The sequence below is a fragment of the Nasonia vitripennis genome, chromosome 5 (genome assembly GCF_009193385.2).
Source record: "Nasonia vitripennis strain AsymCx chromosome 5, Nvit_psr_1.1, whole genome shotgun sequence".
Taxonomy (NCBI): Eukaryota; Metazoa; Arthropoda; class Insecta; order Hymenoptera; family Pteromalidae; genus Nasonia; species Nasonia vitripennis.
In genome coordinates this window covers 27,156,549-27,177,737 of record NC_045761.1, presented here as the reverse complement: position 1 = coordinate 27,177,737, position 21,189 = coordinate 27,156,549, and the positions used below count along the sequence as shown (strand labels likewise).

The 21,189-nt window shown below is 40.0% G+C and overlaps 6 protein-coding genes across 9 annotated transcripts; 2 read left to right on the top strand and 4 right to left on the bottom strand.

The window, feature by feature from the left end:
* Nucleotides 1-56: 56 nt before the first annotated feature.
* LOC100118439 (protein disulfide-isomerase TMX3) lies at nt 57-2,884 on the top strand. Its single transcript, XM_008208676.4, has 10 exons — nt 57-469; nt 817-865; nt 942-981; nt 1,059-1,222; nt 1,307-1,490; nt 1,556-1,700; nt 1,780-2,023; nt 2,097-2,289; nt 2,364-2,556; nt 2,628-2,884. The coding sequence occupies exons 1-10, from the start codon at nt 427-429 to the stop codon at nt 2,660-2,662; spliced, it is 1,290 nt and encodes a 429-aa protein (XP_008206898.1). The 5' UTR covers nt 57-426; the 3' UTR covers nt 2,663-2,884.
* On the bottom strand, nt 2,598-4,215 carry LOC100118479 (programmed cell death protein 5). The gene is made up of 4 exons (XM_001602388.6): nt 3,977-4,215; nt 3,644-3,752; nt 3,419-3,585; nt 2,598-3,073 (listed from the first exon to the last, which is right to left on the bottom strand). The coding sequence occupies exons 1-4, from the start codon at nt 4,040-4,042 to the stop codon at nt 3,026-3,028; spliced, it is 390 nt and encodes a 129-aa protein (XP_001602438.1). The 5' UTR covers nt 4,043-4,215; the 3' UTR covers nt 2,598-3,025.
* Nucleotides 4,216-4,379: 164 nt separating this feature from the next.
* Nucleotides 4,380-12,292, bottom strand: LOC100118517. 3 transcript variants are annotated; one of them, XM_001602414.6, is made up of 15 exons: nt 11,946-12,292; nt 11,292-11,511; nt 10,956-11,208; nt 10,742-10,880; nt 10,494-10,660; nt 10,080-10,433; nt 9,857-10,007; nt 9,732-9,783; nt 9,422-9,653; nt 9,249-9,353; nt 9,056-9,096; nt 8,864-8,984; nt 8,457-8,792; nt 5,473-5,862; nt 4,380-5,403 (listed from the first exon to the last, which is right to left on the bottom strand). In XM_001602414.6, exons 2-15 carry the CDS (start codon nt 11,505-11,507, stop codon nt 5,066-5,068), a joined length of 2,895 nt encoding a protein of 964 aa, XP_001602464.2. In that variant the 5' UTR covers nt 11,508-11,511; nt 11,946-12,292; the 3' UTR covers nt 4,380-5,065. The 3 variants fall into 3 exon arrangements, with proteins under 3 accessions (XP_001602464.2, XP_031786882.1, XP_008206895.1); XM_031931022.2 differs by having other exon boundaries at nt 9,056-9,063; nt 11,946-12,043; XM_008208673.4 differs by lacking the exon at nt 11,946-12,292 and adding an exon at nt 11,615-11,768.
* LOC100118553 (myeloid differentiation primary response protein MyD88-A) lies at nt 5,862-8,442 on the top strand. Its single transcript, XM_008208672.3, has 5 exons — nt 5,862-6,686; nt 6,817-7,109; nt 7,185-7,312; nt 7,405-7,573; nt 7,674-8,442. Exons 1-5 carry the CDS (start codon nt 6,565-6,567, stop codon nt 8,213-8,215), a joined length of 1,254 nt encoding a protein of 417 aa, XP_008206894.1. The 5' UTR covers nt 5,862-6,564; the 3' UTR covers nt 8,216-8,442.
* Nucleotides 12,293-12,553: 261 nt separating the features above from the next.
* LOC100680106 lies at nt 12,554-13,587 on the bottom strand. Its single transcript, XM_003426498.4, has 2 exons — nt 13,082-13,587; nt 12,554-12,979 (listed from the first exon to the last, which is right to left on the bottom strand). The coding sequence occupies exons 1-2, from the start codon at nt 13,406-13,408 to the stop codon at nt 12,737-12,739; spliced, it is 570 nt and encodes a 189-aa protein (XP_003426546.2). The 5' UTR covers nt 13,409-13,587; the 3' UTR covers nt 12,554-12,736.
* An 87-nt stretch (nt 13,588-13,674) lies between these two features.
* On the bottom strand, nt 13,675-20,718 carry LOC100113623 (thymosin beta). 2 transcript variants are annotated; one of them, XM_001603685.6, is made up of 5 exons: nt 20,575-20,718; nt 14,959-15,113; nt 14,763-14,876; nt 14,563-14,676; nt 13,675-14,480 (listed from the first exon to the last, which is right to left on the bottom strand). In XM_001603685.6, exons 2-5 carry the CDS (start codon nt 15,095-15,097, stop codon nt 14,452-14,454), a joined length of 396 nt encoding a protein of 131 aa, XP_001603735.1. In that variant the 5' UTR covers nt 15,098-15,113; nt 20,575-20,718; the 3' UTR covers nt 13,675-14,451. The 2 variants fall into 2 exon arrangements, with proteins under 2 accessions (XP_001603735.1, XP_032456774.1); XM_032600883.1 differs by lacking the exon at nt 20,575-20,718 and adding an exon at nt 17,903-18,776.
* Between the last annotated feature and the right edge of the window lie 471 nt (nt 20,719-21,189).

The following is a 21,189-nucleotide window of genomic DNA, read 5'->3' as shown; positions in this document are numbered from 1 at the left end:
ATCTCTTCAAAGTTTCTGACCTTTCCCGCTATTGGAGAGCTCGGTGCTCTACACAGGCGCAGTCTGCATGGCTAGTCAGCCACATAGGCATTTGCCGACGCTATAGTCGGATCCGACGCGTTGTACACGGCAAGTCGGTAATGTAAATAGGGCCTCGCGTGTCATTAAATTCAGGATAATTCACACTCGCCAAATTGTCGTCTCATCCAACAATGTGCCGCGATCGGAAAACTCGCTCTTCTCGAACGTGATCGTTTTGAATTGATAAGTTTTTTCTGAAGATAAAAATAACAATATGGAAAGGACGACTGCAGCGGATCCAGGAGTACAAAAAATTACTACTGCTTCGCGACTCATCTAAACGTAAAATCGAGTTTCGTTTGTTAAAGTTATTACCTCGTATGTTGTTGCGCGCATTTTTACACGATGGTTTCATTGACCAGAATTCTACTTTTTGCTACGTACTGCGGTGAGTTTAGACGCAAATTTTGCTTTATTTACATCGACTATGACCTTTGATTAGAGGGTACGTAACCTCGAAATCATGATAGTTTCGATCAATATTTATACACTTGACTAGTTCGCGTCTACAGGGTGTGTTCGAATTATTTGTAAAATAGACTTGCAATACCAACAAACGGATGTTTCAGAAAAAAAAATATCAGTTTTTTTGCGTGCATATTGTCAAGTTTTTTAGAACATATGAAATGCGCTTATTGAGTTAACTTTTAAATTGGTTTACTAATTGCATTTGCATAAGCTTCACCTTATTATGAATGAGCGATCAGTTACAATGATATTTTTTATTTTAATCAGTGATCGTCAACAGCACTGCAGCCTCACGAGTTCTGGAACTCAGTGACAGGTAAATTACTGTTTGTTATCACAGCAGATTGGATTAGCGAAGTAATAAATTAATGAGACATTGTAATTTTGCACAGGTTCTTAGATATTCATAAAGAAGGACAATGGCTTGTTATGGTGAGCAATTTTTTTAAATAAAATTTAGTGCTCATGCCTTAATAATCATCACTAATGCTGAACAAATATTTTTTTAGATGTATGCACCATGGTGTGCACATTGCAAAAGATTAGAACCAATTTGGGCTCATGTAGCTCAATATCTCCATTCATCCTCTATCAGAGTTGGCCGAATAGATTGCACTAGATTTACAAGTGTAGCTCATTCGTTCAAAATCAAAGGATTTCCAACAATACTATTGTGAGTTCAGGATCAATTCATCAATGTCAATTCTGCTTAATCTTTATTTGTCTCTAAATAAAAAAAAAATTCTTTATTAATTAGCTTAAAGGGAGATCAACAGTTTGTTTATAATGGTGATCGAACAAGAGATGAAATTGTTAAATTTGCTACAAGACTGAGTGGGCCACCAGTTCAAGAAGTAACTAGGACAACAAGTTTTAATACATTAAAAAAAGATAGAGACTTGTATTTTTTGTATGTCGGAGAGAAATCTGGAACGTTATGGGTAAGATGAGATTTTGTCAAGTATGTAAATCTAAATAATTTTCTCATATTGTAATCTGATTTTAGGATTCATACAACAATATAGCTACTGTATTCCAGCCTCATGCATTTTTTTATCACTCGCATCCAGTTGTTGTAGAAAAACATGCTCCGATTGAAAAGACTCCTGCACTTTTTGTATATAAAGAAAACCTGCACTATAATTTTACAGGTCAGAATATTAATGCTTGAGAAAAGAAAACACAACCACGCATATATTACAATCTTTCACAACATTTTTTGATTTTTAGATCACCACACAATAACTGACAAAGACAAATTAAATGAAACTTTGTATAAATGGGTTAATGCTGAGCGTTTTCCAACATTCCCTAAAGTAACTCGTGGAAATATTCATCAACTGTATTTGACAAATAAAAATCTAGTCCTTGCGGTAGTAGAAGAAAACCAATTGGAAGAAGTTCCACCAGACATGTTGGAATTCAAAGAGATGGTTGAATCTGTGATTAAAAAGAAAAGACAAAAATATCACGAGTAAGTGTAACAGATTATTGAATTAATATTGCATACAGTATGTTTTTCATCAATATTTTTCAAATATTTTTAGTCATTTCCAATTTGGCTGGATAACCAACCATGACCTAGTCAATAGTATAGCAATGATGGTTGTGCCACTACCAAGTTTAATTGTAATCAATTCCACGACCAGTCATCACTATATTCCAGATGATGAGCCAGAAAAACTGACTCCACATGTGATTGAACTGTTTTTAGAAAATATTCAGAATGAAAGTGCACCGGTAAATTATTTTTTCTCTATGCAGTGCACATCAAGTTAAATAAGACGACATTTATAAACTGGAAATTTTTTCAGAAATATGGCGGAAACAGTTGGATAGTGAGAATATACAGATCATGGTTTGAAGTCAGATCTGCTCTCGCATCAATGTGGAAAGGCAATCCAGTTTTAACAATAGTCTTGTTTGGTCTTCCTGCTATATTTTTATTGATGATCTGTTATCATATATGGTGTCCAGACATATTTGATGCAGATGAAGAGGAAGAAGGTAATATTTATAAATCAAATTAAATGAAAAATAAAAATTCCTTTTTAATTAAAAAAACGTTTGTATTTCAGAAACTAAAGGATCAAGTCATATAAAGAAAGACTAAAGAAATCTTTTCATGAACAAAGAAACTGGTTAGTTGTTAAATTGCATTTCATGATTCCAATAAGCTGTGAGGATATATTTCTGTTAATTTATTAAGTGAAGAAGATTGTGCAAATGTGTTATGTCGTGTATTTTGGAAGCGTACTTATCGTTATTGAATAAAATTAATAACAAGATTTTACTGAATTTGTATAAAAGATGAATATTGTATATTTGACTTTAACTGCTGCCTGACTATTATTGCTCATACAAAAACCAAACAACATAGATATAAGCGTATCCTGCATTTATACATAATATTTAAATTAGAATGTAAAACTTTTTTTGCCATATAGACACACTTTCAATAATTCTTCAGCAAGTTTTACAAGTCATCATCATCAGAATCCAATGCTGCTCTGCGTCTGTCAAACTAAAATATTTCATGCGTTAGACATTCAAAGTGAACAGATTTTGTCATAAAACATTTTTACACTGACTATTACTCTTCATAAGTAATTAAAAACTAAAGTGACAACGATAAGAAATTTTTTATGCAAGAAACACAAGTCAACTAAATTGCATTAAACATGATTTGAGTTTGTAATTAAGTAAATGCAGGTTGTATTATAAACTATAAGCTTATATAAAGCTTAATATTTTATTGACAATACAACTAATTATTTAGGAAAATAATGAAACTTAGATTTAATATGCAAAGTTAAAATTAAAAAAAAAAATTGTAAAATAAATGTGTTACTTATTTCTTATTACTCACCTTGACAGTTGTAGCTTTTTTACTTGTTTGTTTATTTATACTTTCTAGAATGCTAATTAATTGCTGTTCCCCAAGTTTTCCTGAGAGTTGTCCCCGTTGGGCCATGGATAAAATCATATTTTCAACCATTTTTCCTTTCTCTGGTTTTCCTAAACTGAGAGTGTTTACTGAAAGAAACGGTTTTTCATCAATTTCAGTTCAATGAAATAACGAACCTATTCTTACATCTTGCTCTGGCAGCTTGATCCAATACTTGACTTAGAATGGAATTTCGCATGTCTTCCATTTGTTGTTGCTTTTCCTCCGCAGCTGCTTGTTGTTGTTCATTGTTGGGCTAAGAAATAAAAATTATAAATCTTTTCTATTCTATTGGGATCCTAACCTCTGTGGATTCTAACCTTCAAACTTCAATAACAGAAATTAGAATAGCACAGATTATAGTTGTGCTTTAAAATTAACTATAACATTCATGCATACGTAACGTAAAGTAGTTTTACGTATTATTTAACAATTTACAGAATTCATTAAACTTTGGTAAAATAAGTATCCTTTATATACCTTGTATTGAGATTGCAATTCTGCTAATCTCTGTTTGCGAATTTCTTCCAAATCAGAATCACCCATTTTTGAAGTAAACTATTATTTACAATTCAACAACCTACGTAAATTTGTACAAATTTTGGGTAATCTCCTTTTATGGTACCGTTCGCGCACCGCTTTCTTACTGTTTGCGCGAGTTCGCTCTTATACGAACTTTTCGAAACACACTAGATGACATATATATGTATACACATACAATATTGAGTATGTACGAACCGCATATCACAGTATATCTATGACGATCGTTATTATGGGTACTACATCTAGCATCTATAATATATTTTTTTGGTCATCTCAATATAATTTTAACTAAAGAATAACTGAAGAAAATCTTAATAATGAAAATATTTATTAGAAATAATTTTAATCACAATATAATATATATATTTTTTTAAGGGTTTGAAAGTTATTACAAATTACAATGGCCTAGACATTGTACATACGAAATTCCATTATTTTGAATACAAAATATTTATATAAAGATTATCCTAAAGATTTAATTGGCTTTATAATGTATTAATAGACCTATTAACCTACTTAACTTTACAATATAATTTCCAAGAAATAATGTATGAAAAGTAACAATGAAACAGTAGCTTAAAGCTAATAGTTTATAGAAAACTTCAAGTCTTGTTTTGACAACGCCCCGCGACGATATCATCGTTAACCATCTTTCCAACATAATTCTCTGCAATTGATCTTCTATAATTCAAACAACGAATAGTCACAACGCTTTCAAAGCGGTCAACACGAGAATTACATTCGAAAGAGGCTTATTGTGAAAAAAGTTCAGTATCAAATCGGTAACAATTACACTCTGCGAGAATTTTAGGAAATACCGTAAGCCCTGCTGAGCAGAATCTATACTAAATGCTCCACTAAAAATTGGTCCTATCTCATAAAAAAAAAAAATAACGAGTTCAACAGTCTTTAGCAGACAAAGTCGATGTTCGTCAAGTATTTGAAAAGGGTAAAACAGCTCGATCCAGTATGAAACCCCAGCAGAGATGAGTATTACCAAAAAATCATACTGCTTACTCTAGTTTCTCAATGTGCCGGCGTGTTAGTTGGATTGGGCGAGCAAGTCATGGCCATCGGAGGAGGCGGCGGCGGATAAGGGATGAAGTAGGATTGTCCGGGATAGGGCGTGTAGCAAGTTGTATCAGCTGGAGGCGCCGGTATCGGAGGCGGTGGCTGGGCCGGAAACATCGGCGGCGATGGCTGAGGATAAGCGTACTGCGAGTACATAGGGTACTGAGCCGGAAAACCATCCATTGCAGGGTAAACCGGCATACAACCCGGACTGCCAACTTCGGGTGAGAGATCGGCTGGCGGTGGCATGTAGGGCACCTGGACGAAGCTGCCGGGAGCTGGATAGTAGTGGCCTAGAAAAAGAAGATGGGTATTGGAAAATATACATCAATTGTTGAAAAACTATGGAGAATCGAACAAACCTGCAAAAGGCTCTGAATCTACGGGATACGTGCTCAGCGGTATATAAGGGACCTGCTGGTTGTAAGGCACTGAATAAGGATATCCATTATTAATCGGAGGCGGAGTTTGACGTTGGACTACCGGCGGTTGTAGCTGTTGCTGCTGCTGCGGTTGCTGGTGATTTTGCTGCTGTGGCTGTAGAGAGTTTTGTTGCGGCTGTTGTTGCATATGATTGACATCGTTGATTTCACATTGATTGCCGATCATCTGAGACTCCACTTGCTGCGGCTGCTGCTGCTTTTTATTTCCGCGGTAATCACAGTCTTGATGTTGCTGCTGTTGATGGTGATGTTGCTGTAAGTGTGGCCGATACTGATTTTGCCCGTTGTGGTGATCATTTCGATTTCTTCCTGTTATGCAAAAATTTATATTACAAAAACTATCTAGTGGTTCTGGCAACTGATTGAGCGTCGATCTCTATATTCTCTGCCTATTCGAATATTCAAAGATCCCGCGTTGTGGCGCCATAGCCAAACATACACACATCCCTATGTCCATATACACATATCCGCATGTCCAAGCAAAAGTGGCACACCTAGCGGATTTTTCTAAAAGTGTTGAAAGTTATAATAAGCAGACGACAAACAAAATATGAATATATAAATATTACACGAGTATGGACTTGAGATAGAAAGTTGTTGCTCAAATATTATTAAAAAGTTACAATGTTGAATAGGGAATACTACTTATTATATCTTTCAGCGTTGAAAATAGCGCCCTCTAACGGTGCTTGGACGTCCGAATACACGTCATAATTGAAATGCATTGTGGAAGGGAGACAGCAGCAGTCGGAGTTCGTCTGCGTCTCGCAGCTTGTTCACACACGCGCGCACATTCATTAAACTTTCATGCGTCTTTGGTGCAAACAATAAACAACCAAAAAAAAAAAAAATAATGTCTCGGTATTTCCAATTCTCCAAAGCCAGAACGATTTGACCAATTGGTAAATTTCAGCAGACTTGTCGCATACGTACAACGAGGGTCAAGGTCGGCCGAGTAAATATCAGAGCATAATTTGGTTGGATCAAAAGCAGCTGTGTACAGAAACAATCATGCCTGATCTTTCTCTTGTGCCTCTAACGGCATTATCACCCGAGGTCCAACATTTAATTTCGACATTCTTGAATCCACCAAAAGTTATCCCAGCAGGTTGTGGAACTAGCGGATTGCCAAGGTTAGAAAGTTTCCCTTGTACTTTAATGTTTGTGGCTTACGAAGAAAAATCAACAATTCTATTTACAGCAAATGTTAGTTTTAAGATTATTTTGTATACTGTAATGTAAAGTATATTCTTATATTTCTAGAGATTGGAGGGGACTTGCGCAAGTATGTTCCATCGGAGGTGAGCTAATGCCTGCTATTGCCTCTCATGCTGATCCAACTAAGCGAATACTGGATATCGTGCAGACCAAATCTCAGAATTTTACTCTAAAAAGCCTGCAAGATGCTCTGAAGAGCCTTGAGAGGTGGGATATCCTCGAAGATTCTGAGCCACTTCTAGAGAGAGATGCTTTGTTGTACATGGAAAGGTTAAAAAAGTCTCAAGAAACTGCTGAAGGAAATGATTACTCTGCTGATGCTGAAATTTTGACCTTTGGTTAGTTTTTATTACTTGTATATTTACTTAAAATATTAAAATTTTAGTTGATTGTATATTTATTATTGTTTACAGATGATCAATTCAGAATAGAGCGTGGAGAAGGAAAGCAACACTACGATGCATTTCTACTGTATGCAAATGAAGACGAAGAGTTTGCACAAGAGATGATAGAAAATTTGGAAAAGAAAAATCATCTCAAGGTAGTATCCATATATTTCATTCTTTGAATACTTTATTGAAGGAGTGGACCCACAAAAAATAGATTGAAATTAAAAACTTGCTTTTTTTTCAGCTGTGTTTAAAAGAAAGAGATTTGGTACCTGGATTATCATTTGAACATGAAGCTATTATGAGATTGATATCCGAAAGATGTAATAGGCTCATTACAATCATTAGTCCAGATTTCTTTAAAAGTCCTGCCAACAAGTTCTTTCTGAACTATGCGCAAGCTTCTGGCATAGGTTAGTCAAATTACTCAACATCATTAATAAATTATTGAATTATTATTATTATTATTATTATTAGTAAAGTAATAATTTACATTTAAATATTTTTTGCCAGACAAGAGACAAGAAAGAAAAATCATCCCATGTGTGTACAAAAATTGTGAGCTTCCACCTCAGTTAACCTACTATTCTAAAATTTATTACAAGCAGGTGTCACCTGATTTCTTTTGGGATAAACTCACTCGATCTATGAAAGCAATACAAAGTGTTCAAAATGCTCAAATGTTTACTAAAAATTCAAGCGATTCTAAGGCGAAAAGCAGTAACTCAACAAAGAATACTCCACTTCAAGAGCCCAAAAAGAAAGTAGAAAAAAATCCACCTGTTGAAACATCAAAAGCTGTGAATGGTCTGAAAAACCGTGTGTTACTTCCTTGGAAAAGAAGAGAAAATGCAGAGTTAAGTGAAAAGCCTAATAAAAAAGGTGAGAAACTTGTAACGCAAGACCCTATTCCAAAACTCCCGTCACTTGATGGATTGGATTCACTATCATGCGTAACAAGTAGTGCAAATACTACTACAAAGAAATCTAAGAAAAATAAAAAGTTTCTGGGTAATTATGTAAAGAAAGTTCAATCGCTTCTCACAAAGTCATAATACTTTTTTCACTATAGTTTTGTAAATATTGTTTTAATTGTGACACAAAATTCTCATCGTGTCGGGAAAATTGTTTTTCATGACTGTTGCATAAGTGACTGTGATATTAAGAAATAAGAAATTATCTACAGTATCTGTACATTTTGTGACTTAAATTTTGATAATTACTCTTTAGATTGATATTATAAGAGAATTAATAAATTATTATATAATTTTTTAAACTAAAACAATATTTTCTTACCCTCGTAACTTCGTTTGAAACGTGGGGCCATCCCATTGGATTTATTTCCCCGCGGTGCTTCCTTATTATTGTAGATCTGATGTTGCTGCTGTTGTTCCTTGAAGTTTGTGTTTTTAGAATCAATCCGGTTCCGGTTGAGATCAGTGTGCGGCGATTGTTGCAAGTCTCGCGAAGCTGACATGTTGCGAAATTCCGAGCTTCGGTAATTTGACTTTTGTCCGTTTGATTTCGCACCGTTGTGATTCTCTTTGTCTCGTGGTCTCGGAGGTGAACGATTATTGTACCGAAGATTGTTGTTGTTGCCCTGATTCATGATCTCGCCATTTACATTAGGTCCTAATTATTAAATGTTTTAATTTTTCGTTTCACGAGTTTATATTATACATAAAAATATAGTACAGCAATACCATTCATCATTGCGGGATTGAAGTTTGCATCAGGTGGAGGAGGTTGAGCAATGAAGAATGTGTTATCACCAAACTGTTGTTCAGTAATCCCATTAGGCCACATATTTTGAGACCAGAAATACTACGAAAAATTAACATTTTTAAAATCTTGGCAAACAACATTTCAAATCAATCGCCGTAATATCTGCGTACCTTCACTCCTAAGTTAAAAAAATGTCGTACAGTAGCAGGATCTAAAAATATTTAGCGATTATAAATAGAAAAAATTAATGACTATTAATTGAGAGCACTATTAAGATGAGCTATTATTTTGTAATTGAACTGCTCATGCTTGATAGAAAATCTTTCAATTAATTCATTTTCCAATTCATACGAATGTCTTCACCTGAGTAGGGTACACCATTACCGTCCACGTCCCAATTCTTGACCAATTCGTAGTTTACTATTTCATGATCTTCAGAAAATCGAGGACTTTGTGGATAAGCAGTATCTGCAATATTAATGATGCAATTAAATGTAATATCTCCACAAGGAAAATTTAGAAAAAGATTTATTTACTTGGATAAGCAGGATAGAATATTTCATTCTTCTCTGGGCGTTGATTAGGCTGCTTATTTGATTGATTCAAATTGTTCAAATTTGTCACGTTCTGAATTTTTTGTCCGTTATCTTGCGCTTCAGTATTTAAACCAGGATTTTTATTCTTTTTCTCGATAACTATTTCCTCTATCGTTTCTACAGGTGTTATGTGAGTGTTTTCCAAAGCAGCCTTCATATTGTCAACAGGTGCCTGAAATTGAGTAAAACATTCATTTATCAATCTTTTAGTCTAACTTTTTGAGATAATGCATGAAATATTTTTACGTACGTCTGTACTGTACTCCTTGTATGTCATATAACTCTCTACCTGCTTCTCTATGCTGAAAACAACAAAATACTTGTTTAAGTCTGATCTCGATTAATATCGTGGGAATAAAGATGAAAAATAATTACATTGCCTCAGGATTCCATTCAGGTTTATTGTTGATGTTCTTAGCGAGACCCTTGGCATTATTTATTTGATTCTTATTTGTATTATTTTCATTGGACCCTTGTTCTCTAGGTCTACGTCCGTTTGAATTCCAAGGTTTCTTCGACTTTGGGCCTATGAACAATGTAAAAAATATGAATTAGAAACAAATTTTTAAATTATAAGTTAAATAAAAGTATGGCATACTTTGAGCAACCATATTCCTCTTGTTTGTAGCCATGGCCCAGTTATTTTGCTTCGTCTTTCTCTGAGGAAAAGGTTTTAGGGCTTCATATGGCACTGTCACCATCTGTCCCAACTCTTCTATAAATACTAGAACAGGTCCTTGGTTTTTGCTCATTTCTTGTATATGACCTGTGTAACCAAAAGGTTCCAAGCGCTTTGGCTTTGTAGGAGATGTGGCATTGGCCCATTCTTCGCGGGCAGGCAAGAAGTTATTGTTGATCTTGTCATTTTCCTTCAATTCAAGATGTACTAAACATTTGGCTCCAGCTTGCAACTCGGTGGAATTAAACTTTGTGTAGCCCGAGTTTCTCACTTCTACAAGTGATAAAATCAAGTGATTAAAGAAATATGTACAATTTTATAGCTACAACATACCCTTTTTAATTTCATGCCAAATGTCATAATCAACATTCCTATAAATATTGGGATCTAAAGCTTTTGCCACCCGATAAGGAAAGGGTGTGATTCCTCTAGATAAAAGTTGTAGCTCCTCAGTGTCTTCATTTTCTTTGATCTTGTCTAATAATTCTACAGTCAACTGGCTGTGAAAAACAAGTAAGGACATTTGATTGATCGCTCAATTATTTAATTTACACTAGATCATGCTTTTAGCAGGGACTCACTTTCGTATGTCCAGGTTTCCTTCCAGGAAAAATTTCTCATGTCTCAGATGACTGTTTCGTTCATGCAACATCTTGTGAACAGTAATGTCTACATTATTCATGTCAAAAACATTCTTGTACAATGTTTGGTAAACGAGGGCTAAAAATTGGTATTATTTTAATAGAAGAGCAATAAAATAAATTGTATGTGCACTTTTTTTTCATTGCAACTCACACTGACAGAATCCTGCATTGGTTGTATGCTCTTGGGTGAAAACTGTCTCATACTGTTTTGGTGGTGTAAAACAAAGGTAAAGACCATCTTTGTAACCATGATCAATCACAGTTTCTCTCGTCAACTTTTGTCCATGGAATATAACGACGTTTCTTTTGTACAACTGTGACATGGCCAAAATTTCGTTCATACCACCCCACTCCGTGAAACAGCTCATTTGATCCAGATAACTGTCGTAGGGTATCGAAATTTTCTGTTAATTAAAAAAAAAAAAAAAAACATTACCCAATCGATCAGAATCAACTTGAGTGAAAAGTATTGGAAATATCTCTTTACCTCTTCAAACATTTTTCTATTTTCCCTCATAAACTCGACGCATTCTTTCCTGACTCTTATGTGACAGCGTTGATTTTTATAAACCTGTTCGCTAACAGCCCTGAACAAACTGGTAGGATCCTTTGGTACGTGCTTCCTGTAATAACCTTCATTTTGCAGCCACTCATCAACTGGCTCTATGGTACGCTTTGACGTTTTTCTCGTTGGAATCTCCATAGATCTTTGCACAGAAAAATTGCAACCATCAAATATGTATTATGGCCACCCTCTTGGCTCGCGCTCATACTTCCCCAACGAATAAGTACGTTTCATCCAATAATTACCCGATAAGTAAGTATTACGAATTGAAAATCTCTCTGCAACTGAGAATAGAGAAAAGAAAGTCTTGCAAAGCGACGTGCATCCGCGTAGGAAAAATCAGATACTAAACTGCTCGGCGAGAGAGTAAAAAAGAGCGTGACAAAGAGAAAAGCCACACATGCACTGATCATCCCGATTTCCGGAAACCGACGCTAGCTTGTTTCTCAAGCCCGGTAAGTAAGTATAGTTACGCATTGTGCATCAACACAAAGCATCAGCCGATCAACTCAGCCAGCACGTGCATCTTCGTTATAAGCGCACACATCTCGATTCAAACAAAATACTTGGACTTACCTGGCTGCGTAATTATTTTTCTGTAAAATAATTCCTCAGAAGGGGTAGGGGGGGGGGCGGAAAGACTGCTCTGTGGTGTTGCAGCGCGAGAGAGGATCGAGTTTGCCGGTCAACTGATTGCGTAGAGCTGCTAGTCCGAGTAGATTATTGGGTACTTATATGAACTGGATATTCAATCCCTGTGTACACACTTACGCGCTAATAATGTATAGACATTAAAAGAAGGAAAAAGCGAAATATGGCGAGTGCGGTAAGCAATATACACGCAGGCACAAAGAACGACGTTGTTGCTGTCACCGATGCCTCGACCGTTGGAACTGCGGATAAGTACTGCCGCTCGTGCGTGCGATCTGATGTGCGCGGTGCGGGCAGTCGGCGGATGTAAACAAAGCAATCCCGCGAAATACAGGCATTCGGTTTTTAGAGGTCGAACTACGCCTATACTCGAGTAGTGTTTGAGAGCCCTATAGTATGCGTGGACACTTTTATGATGATTTTCGATTGTATATAAGCCAATTGGGAGTTATTCATTGCAGTTTATATTCCAGCCTTTTATTTTCTTTAGGAAAGGATGGAAAAGAATTATTTTTGTTTCGTCAAAGTAAAAATTTATTACAGCTTTGCTACTTATATACATGGTATTTAAAATAATTTTTACAATTATTTCAACATCATTTTTGAAAAGCGCGCGACTTTCAAAATACCGTGCGAGTTTTTTCGTCTTTCTTATAAAAATTATTTGCTAGTAAATATCAAATGTGTACTTTAGTCTGCAGTCAAAAATTAACTACTCATATGTAAGATATTGTCTCGTTATCTTCTTCGTTCGGTACCTCTTCTACCTCACGAGGGTCAGACACCACCGCGATTTTCAGGTCGTCTTTTCTTTCATCGATATCAACCGGCTGAATCGTCTCCGAGGGTTCCGACTCCAAATAACGCTCGTAATCCGCGAGGGCTTCCTGGACTGCTTTCGACATCATCACTCGTTTTTCCTGGCTGAAATGCGTGTCGGTAAAGTTTTCGGCTTGCACCTACGCAAATTATATACATATTTACTCAAAATAAAATATCCACACGTTAAATTACTTATAATTAAATAATCATTTTTATAAAAGAAATAAAAGACAACCAACCATACAGGTACGTATGGTAGCGATGTTGCCCTTAGAGCGGCAGTCGAACATGTTAACGAATAGTGCACGGACCAGCACGTACAGCCCCGAAGTAAAAGCCAATTGCACAACGCGAGTGCGAACGATTTTCACAAGCAATTTCAACATTAATCTCACGATCGCCTTGATTACAGCCAGGGCTAGTTCGCTACCCTTGAGAATAATCTGCCTGACTCCCTGTCCGGTTGATGGCGAAATCTCGAACGCATGATCGGTTGATTTGCCGATCCCGATGCCCTGGGCTATGGCCAGGCTTACTAGGAAAACGAAAATCGTCTTCGAGTACATGGTGCTGCTGTTGATTCGATGTCGATTGCTGCTCGAAAACTGGGTAGAGTCGCTATAAGGTCGCTAGTTTAAAGGTACGCTTAATGGTATATAATTGAAGGATCGATTGCAGCGAAATTTTCGCTTTCACCGATACATCAGCGAGTCGCCTTAATTACGTCATTATGTTGAAGGACGTAGTGAAATTTGGTTTAGAAGCCCTCCGATGAGTCAGCTCATTATTGCATTTTATTGAGGTTGGAGTTGAAGAAGAATAAGACAGTATATTCGTACAAATTAATTTTTATTTCATCATAATAATTTTATGAAAATGCAAAGTGTATGATTATTAAAAAAGTACATTAGCCCGATATATATATATAAAATATTATTCTTACACAAATATTTCTGCCGCCGCACCTTTAATAATTATAATTATTGTTGATTTGCACGCTAAAGCATAGGTCGACGTCACAAGAGTACAAACGGTGAAAAATAACATTTTGCATCTTAAAGCTGACGTTTTTCTTTTACTTATTAACCGCATACAAATTCTCATTCAGGACAGAGTTACCCACCCAGTTTCTCCCAGTATAAAAATGTTCATTATAAAAAGAGCAGTCTCGATTGTTTTTCTTCACACATTTTTTAAATACAAAATATATATATATATATGCGAGCATGTATATGGAAAATTAGTTACGAGTGAATTCATACGAACGTACAAAACGCCTTTGGAACAGTCTCGCGGAGAGAGAGAGAGACGCGAATCAAGCGGCGTTGGACACACCTTTAGGACAGCCGAAGATTGTGGCATCGACATTTTCATCATTTTCCTTTCAATAAAAAGCATACGATATGCGCGAGCGAGAGAATATATGTAGGTCATGAGATTACATTAATACGATTTTTTCTTGTATTGACGTCGCCGGCCTTCTGACATCAAGGAGCAATTATAAAATATTAATATATAAGAATATGAAAAGTTTCGCAGATACTGCATCACGATCGTTTATTATTATTATTATCTTGTCTTTCTTGTTTGTTGATTTTACGCTGGCGGCTTATGCGGATGTCTTTTCCGCGGCAATTGCTAGAAGAAGAGAAGAACGAGTTTATTATCCAACAGCTCTGGCCAAGAAAACACATTTAAAAAAAAGATTTTCGGCGCATACCTTCTTTGGTGGGCAGAGGGTTCTTTTCGAGCGTCTCCGCGTGCTTCAGCTTGGCAGGATCAAAGTTCTCGATTCCAGAGATAAGCTGCTGCTTACCCTTCTCCTGCAGGATAGCTGCGCAGAAAAAAATCCACTATTAGTTCTCGGAACCCTCGCAAGACGTACGATTGGAAAAAAAGTCATTTATCCCGAGATCTCACCATCTTTGTCTGGAAGAGGGTTCTTCTCCTGCGTTTCCGTGTGCTTCAGTCTTGAGGTATCAAAATGTTCGATGCCGGCAATCAGCGTCTGCTGGGTCTTCTCGTCGGCGACGTCTGCAATGTAGAAAATCGTAGTTAAAAATCAAGCATCCCAAGTATTAGACTCCAACGAAAAGCATTCAAATCGAGAACGAACCTTTAGCCGAGGGCAGGACGTTCTTCTCGGCTGTCTCGGCCTTCTTCATGCAGCTAGTCTTGAAACCCTCGAGCTCGCTCTTGAGGTCGACGGCGACCTTGGGGAGGTTCTTGAGGGACGGACTGACTGGATCCGACATGATGCTTACTCGAAATCTGCAATAAAAAAAAAAAAAAAAACAGGCGATTAGTCATCCGATCGCACATAAAACAACAGCGACGACAAAAAAAAAACAAAATGACGGTACAGAGGCGCAAGATTAATAGCCGGAAAATGCAAAATCGTTAAAATTTATCGCCGATAGATGCAAAATTGCGTGTAAGTATATCACAAGCGTCACCTTGACGACTCAAGAGCGACGAAGAAGAAGAAGAAAAAAAAGGGCGACGAATGCGCGCGCTCGCGCAGTGACGAGGAAGAGGGAATCCCGGACGAGTAACGGCACTCGCTCTGCGCGGCGCAAGAGAGACCAAGAGCGCGGATGCGTTTCCTCTTTGTTCTATTACAGCCACTTTGCGATCGACTCGCGAATTTCAATTTGCGCAACGATGCTTGCGTCGCTCTATACGCGAAACGCTGATCCTATGCGCGTTTTCGTTTTTAGCTCTGCCGAGCTCGCGATTTTCGGCCGATTGACGCAACGGTAAACATATCGACTTGCATAGTCAAGGTGAGGTAGCGGACCGCGACGCGCGAAGCTTCGAATCGGAGTGTATGCGAGATAAGGAGAGGAAGACGTGCGCAAAAAACGTGTGGTATAAGAGAAGCCCAAACGAGACGAGCGGCTATAACGGCCGTAACGGGAAAGGATCATCGTGCGCAAAAACAGCCGCATCAACGACTCGCGAGACATCAGCGTTAGAGGAGCTTTGTCTCTGGTGAAATTCGCTTATTTTTGGGTGTACGAGGCGTAGAAAAACGAAAGCTAGGAGAAAACCAAAAGATGCTCGAGAGACGAGTACAGGGATGCGGCGGCCGCGCGAGGAGGACCTTTTTGCGCGCGCGGCTGCATTCCTCGCGGGTGAAGTCAGAGCCGGCGGGCGAAAAAAGGCCGAAAATAAACTCGAGCTTCAAGGAGTGGCGCTTGCCGATACGCGTGGAGGATGTGAGTTTTATTTATTTTTTTTTTTTTTTATTTTTTACTCCTCTCCCTCCAAATTTGCGTTATATGCAAATTCGAGTAGTGCGCGTCATACGCACAGAGAGCCATACTTCCGGAGCAATGCACTCGAGGTAAAAAGTTTCGAGGAGAGACTCGCAGTAGCCGCGAATCATCGAACTGAGCTTATTTCTTCTTCTTTCGTATCATCCGATTATACGTACAAGTTATATATAGAAGACCCGTGGGGGGGGGGGGGCGAATCGGAGCGAGACAGAGCCGTCGGCTAATTAATCTACGAAAGAACGATGTGCTATACCGGTGCGCGATCTCGTGTCCCATTAGAAGCCTTGTTGGCTTTATATATACGTTGCATGACTCGCTGTATATACCTAATGCATATAGAGCGCGGCTCTGCACGGGTGAACGACGATTTCGCCCGAGAGGCCAGAGCGTGACGAGCGCGGTGCAGCAACACAGCAGCGCTTCTTCTTCAGGCTCCGCGAGTCCTTTGGACACACTCACTCAATTTTTTCCTTCAAATTATCGTTTGCTTCGCCGTGTGACAAGAGGACAAAATTTCAGGCAGAAAACGAGAAAACGCGCGTATTATACAAAAGTTCGCGCCGATGCAAGTCGCGAATATATATATATACATATACCGTTATACCCTCGCCGGCAACGAAGAGGAGAACGAAGCAGAAGAGCTCGTTACGTTGCACGCACTAAGACGTTTGCGCAGCGGTCTGCTTGAAAATTGTTTAAATCGAATTAATTTCGTTGCGAGTAACGAGCAAGTACGGCTAAAAGCAGCGGCATCTCATATAATACGCGCGGCGCACCGGGAGGAGAGCTGACGGTGTCGGTCCCTTGCCTTATAAGGCTCACGCAGGAGTCGGCCCCGCGATGTACAATATATATATAGCTCCTCTCTTGACGTTATACAAGATCCTGCGACGTATTTGGCCAGACGCGCGTCGGCTCACTTTGACACGGATTAATCGCTATTATTGATGGATGGCCTACTTCTTCGGTGTATATACATTTAAAACACTTTGCCGAGAGCCGTTACAGCAGCGCTTCTTTGTTTTCGTATACCAAAGTATATTACGGAGAGCGTAATGACAGCCTAATAATCGAAAATTAACACGGCGCGACTCGATTAAAGACTGCAGCGGCGCAATCTCGAGAGAACGAACGAGCGATGAGTGGTTAATAAGGAAACTGGGACGAGACGACGTTGCACCTACGAACTAGTCCATCGCGAGCTAGGCAGACCACTTTTTCTCCTCCGCGTCTCTATTTTCGTGCGCTTTTCCGTTTTCTCCGCGATTTTCGAACAGACGAGTATGGGAGAGTTTATTTTTTGCAAAGAGAGAGAGAGAATTTGGCCGACACGTGGCGCGCGCGAGGGCTTCGATCGCGACCCCTCCTAGTAACCGTCGGTTCAGCCCACTACGTCCCCTGTCGAGTGTGCGCGTATACATATGTTCTTTTTTTTTTTGTGCGGCAAATACCCTTTTGGATTTTTTTTTCCTTTGTCCGGAGCCGGGCAAGCTGTGCTATTCGTTGATTGCGAATTTTTGTGGCCCTTCGAAAGTAAAAAGTAAAAAGTGAAAAGCGTCAAGTCGCGAATTTCTCCGTCCGAAGCTTAACGGCCAATTAACGAAACGGCCGCGCTCCGCTTTCAAAACTGGTATTATAGAGCCGAAAATCCCGCGAGAGCGCAAATCCGCGCGCATCGGGAATGAGAGAAAATTCCCCGATGGAAAGTCTCTATTCCGCAAGAGGATATAGGATTTCGATACGAACATTTGGATTATTTTTCGCAAACACCGAGCGAACCTTTGTTGTCGGGCCAACGGCCATTCGGATTCAGCCTATCTCCCGTATAAGTCACGATCGTCCTGTATACGCGAGGCTCAGCTCTCGGTGTGAACCTAACTGTGCATCAGCACTTTCTCCGCGGCTTTTCTCACGACTTGTCGCTCCTGCTGCTGCTGCTGCTGCTGCTGCTGGATTGGTTGTTTCGAATTTTCCGAGAATCTTTCGTTAACCCAAGAGTTGAGCAAAGCTACGAAAAAACTGCACTTTTCTATCGAAAGCCCGAGCCATACGCGCAGCGAGTAAACGTACTGGCCAGAAAGAAAGAGAGAAGTGGGTAAAGTGAGTCATGAGCCAACGGGGAGCGTCAGCTCGGCCTTTTATCGAGCCGATTAGTCATACGCTCGGTCATACGCCGCGCGCGATGTACAAGGAGAGAATTCTTTGAATTCACTCCGCTGAGACTTTGTACGCGTTTCTTTCTCTCTTTCTTTTTTTATTCCTTCAGTCGATGCCTTTTATTCACGATTTTTCTTCGGTCCCCCCCCGTCTCGCTGATAACCGACTGTTGTAAATGAAGACGGATAGCGGAGAAAAACGAGGATTAATCGAGTCGCGTTGTCTACGTGTTTTATAGCAGCTGTAAAAACGGGAAAATGTTTCAGAACCATGTGTATATAGGAAAATAAAGATAGCAGCCTAGATACACCGCAAACTGAGCAATTACAGATAAACGCTTCAGCCCTAGTTTATAATTTCGAGTTTCAACTCGAATCGAAAAAGAAAAAAAAAAAATTAATTCCTCCTCTTACACACCGCACAATAGCAAAGGGAGTGAGAGACGGCCTCATCGATTGGCGCAGCTTCCCGCCCCCGCGCGCGCTGTTGCCGACCGGCAACCCCCGAAAAACTGTCTCGGGGCTTGCTCTCTCATCAGGGAGAGCTTTCACGACCAGCACACCGCTGCGAATTCGATGAATCGCGAAAACTTTTCAAGGCTAAATTCGATAAAAAGAAGCTGTAGAAGTATACGCACAGGCTCGAGTGAATATAGATAGACGATGACGATTAGTATTCGATGCAGACGCGGCGCAATTCCTTCGAACGCGCGCGAAATCCGCAAAGATTCGCGCCATCAAGGACGAGCGATTGCCGATGAGTAATACGGAGAGGAGGTTTCGAAAGGGGCTTTGCGATTTTTCTCCTCTATTTTTTCGTCGAAATTTAGCGTTAGAACAGCGGAGTGTGTGGATGTTCCTACCGCGCAGGAAGAGAAACGCGATACTCGAGTATCGGCTTTCTCGCGAGCGTCGATCGATCGCGTAAACATCAAACAATCGATCGGCGAGTGTGTACACGGTAGTTTCCAGTAATCAAGTTGCGAAGAAGCAAAGTAGAAGCGGAGCGCCGCTAAAAATACCGAGTAAAAGAATAGCTGCAACGAGCCTCGCGTGCCGGTCGATCAAAATCCCACCTTCTTCACGCGTCCCGAACACACAAATTGTCGTGAATTAACAGCGAACGTTGAATATTCTTCAAACGGCATTTTTGATACTACACCTCATCCGCATATCAACGCACGCAACGCGAATCGCATATTAATTCGCGACAAACTTATCGCGCGCGCATCGAAGAAAAAAAAGTAAACAAACGAGAGGCCTCCGAATGTTTCACACTCGCGACAGCGCGACGCGGCTAATTAGCCGTGAATCAGAAAAAATTCTTTTCATAAAACCGCTAAATTTTCATCGGAGAGACAAAGCCCACACGTACAGGCACTGCAGAGTCCTCTCCTCATTGACATTCGAGCAAAGGCGTTGTCGACGGCCGCAGCCGCCGCCACATCGATTGGGGCGCGAATAGACAGAGCGAGAGAGAGAGAGAGAGACTTCCGCTCTCTCGCGTCGTCGCATCCCGGCGAGTTTTAATTTTTTACACGCATACTCACATGCGTGTAAGTATATAAAAGTCGTATAAGCGCGAGCGAGCATATAGGATCCACCTGTGCGCGGGGAGGGGGTACCGGGCGAGAGGTGAACCACCCCGAAACACCTGCCTCTGCTTCCTCGACTCGGTCTCGGCAGACGCTTTATGCGAGGATACATTTTTTGCACTGTATGCTATACGCGCTATCGGGCGGAGAGAAGAAACAAGGCGTTTCGCGCGAGATGCGAGCTACTATCTCTCGCGATTGCCGCGCAGTCATGGATGAGTCACTATATGGAGAGAATAACATACACACGCCGGGCGAACGAGCGGCCGAGTGCGTATGTTGCGAATATAGTCGGAGAGGAGACAGCATCCCCAGGACGAGTGGGTAGAGAGAGAGAGAGAGAGAGACTCGCGGGAGCCGAGCAAAATGGCAGATCCTTGCCGAGTCGCTTGTGCTCCTGTGCGCTGCGAATGAATTTGGCTACTTCCGTATTGTAACACTCGCGGGGTCTCGTTGCAGGCGGCCCGAGCGGCTGTTGGAAAAAATCGGAGAGAAAAAATGCCGGCGAGAATCCGACGGCCGCAGGAAGAAAGGCGAGTCCCGGCGGAGAGAAAGGGGCAGCGTAGGCGGGCGTGTGCCGCTTGCATGTATGCGCACCCGGACGCGACTGACCCTCCCGATGAGAAAGAAACCGCTCAAACACGCGGAACCTGTCGGAGGAAGCTTCCCCGTGTAATATGGTTTAGGTGAGTTCACTTACCGGCGAGTTAGGACGAAAACAGCGAGTAGACAGAGGCAAAAACGCGAAATGAGCTGCTACGTGTGTGTTCAAGGGCGGAGAGGAGAGTCGCGACTGGTCGCGACCGATGGTGAGACTGATACTTAACACAGCGCTCCAAAATTTTAAACAGCAGAGGGCGCTCAGACAGCGTAACCGGGACCTGTAGTTTCCTACTTAGCCGCCAGGGCTCGGCTGGCTTTCCATGCCTCTCGGCTCTCGCAAGTGCAATGCTCGGATCAAATACCATCAATTGGTGTGCTTTTGCGAATATAGGGTTCCTTTCTTCCCTCCTTTATCCGACCGCGAATATACGAACATGGGAGTTGACAAAAAGAATTTGCTGTGTGATATTCTCCATTGGTTAAATGCCAATACTACTGGACATTCGTGTTTTTTTTTTTATTCAAAACGACTTTCGGCGATCGTAAATTATTAATATTTGTGTTTTTACTGTTACACACGATAACATTGTTATGATATAGTCGAGTTCCCGAATCTTGTGACGTCATTGATACGTTACTCATCGTGATAATATTTTAGTTTCGTCAAAAATCAAAGACATGATTCACGGGAAATTTAACTCCACGTCGGTGC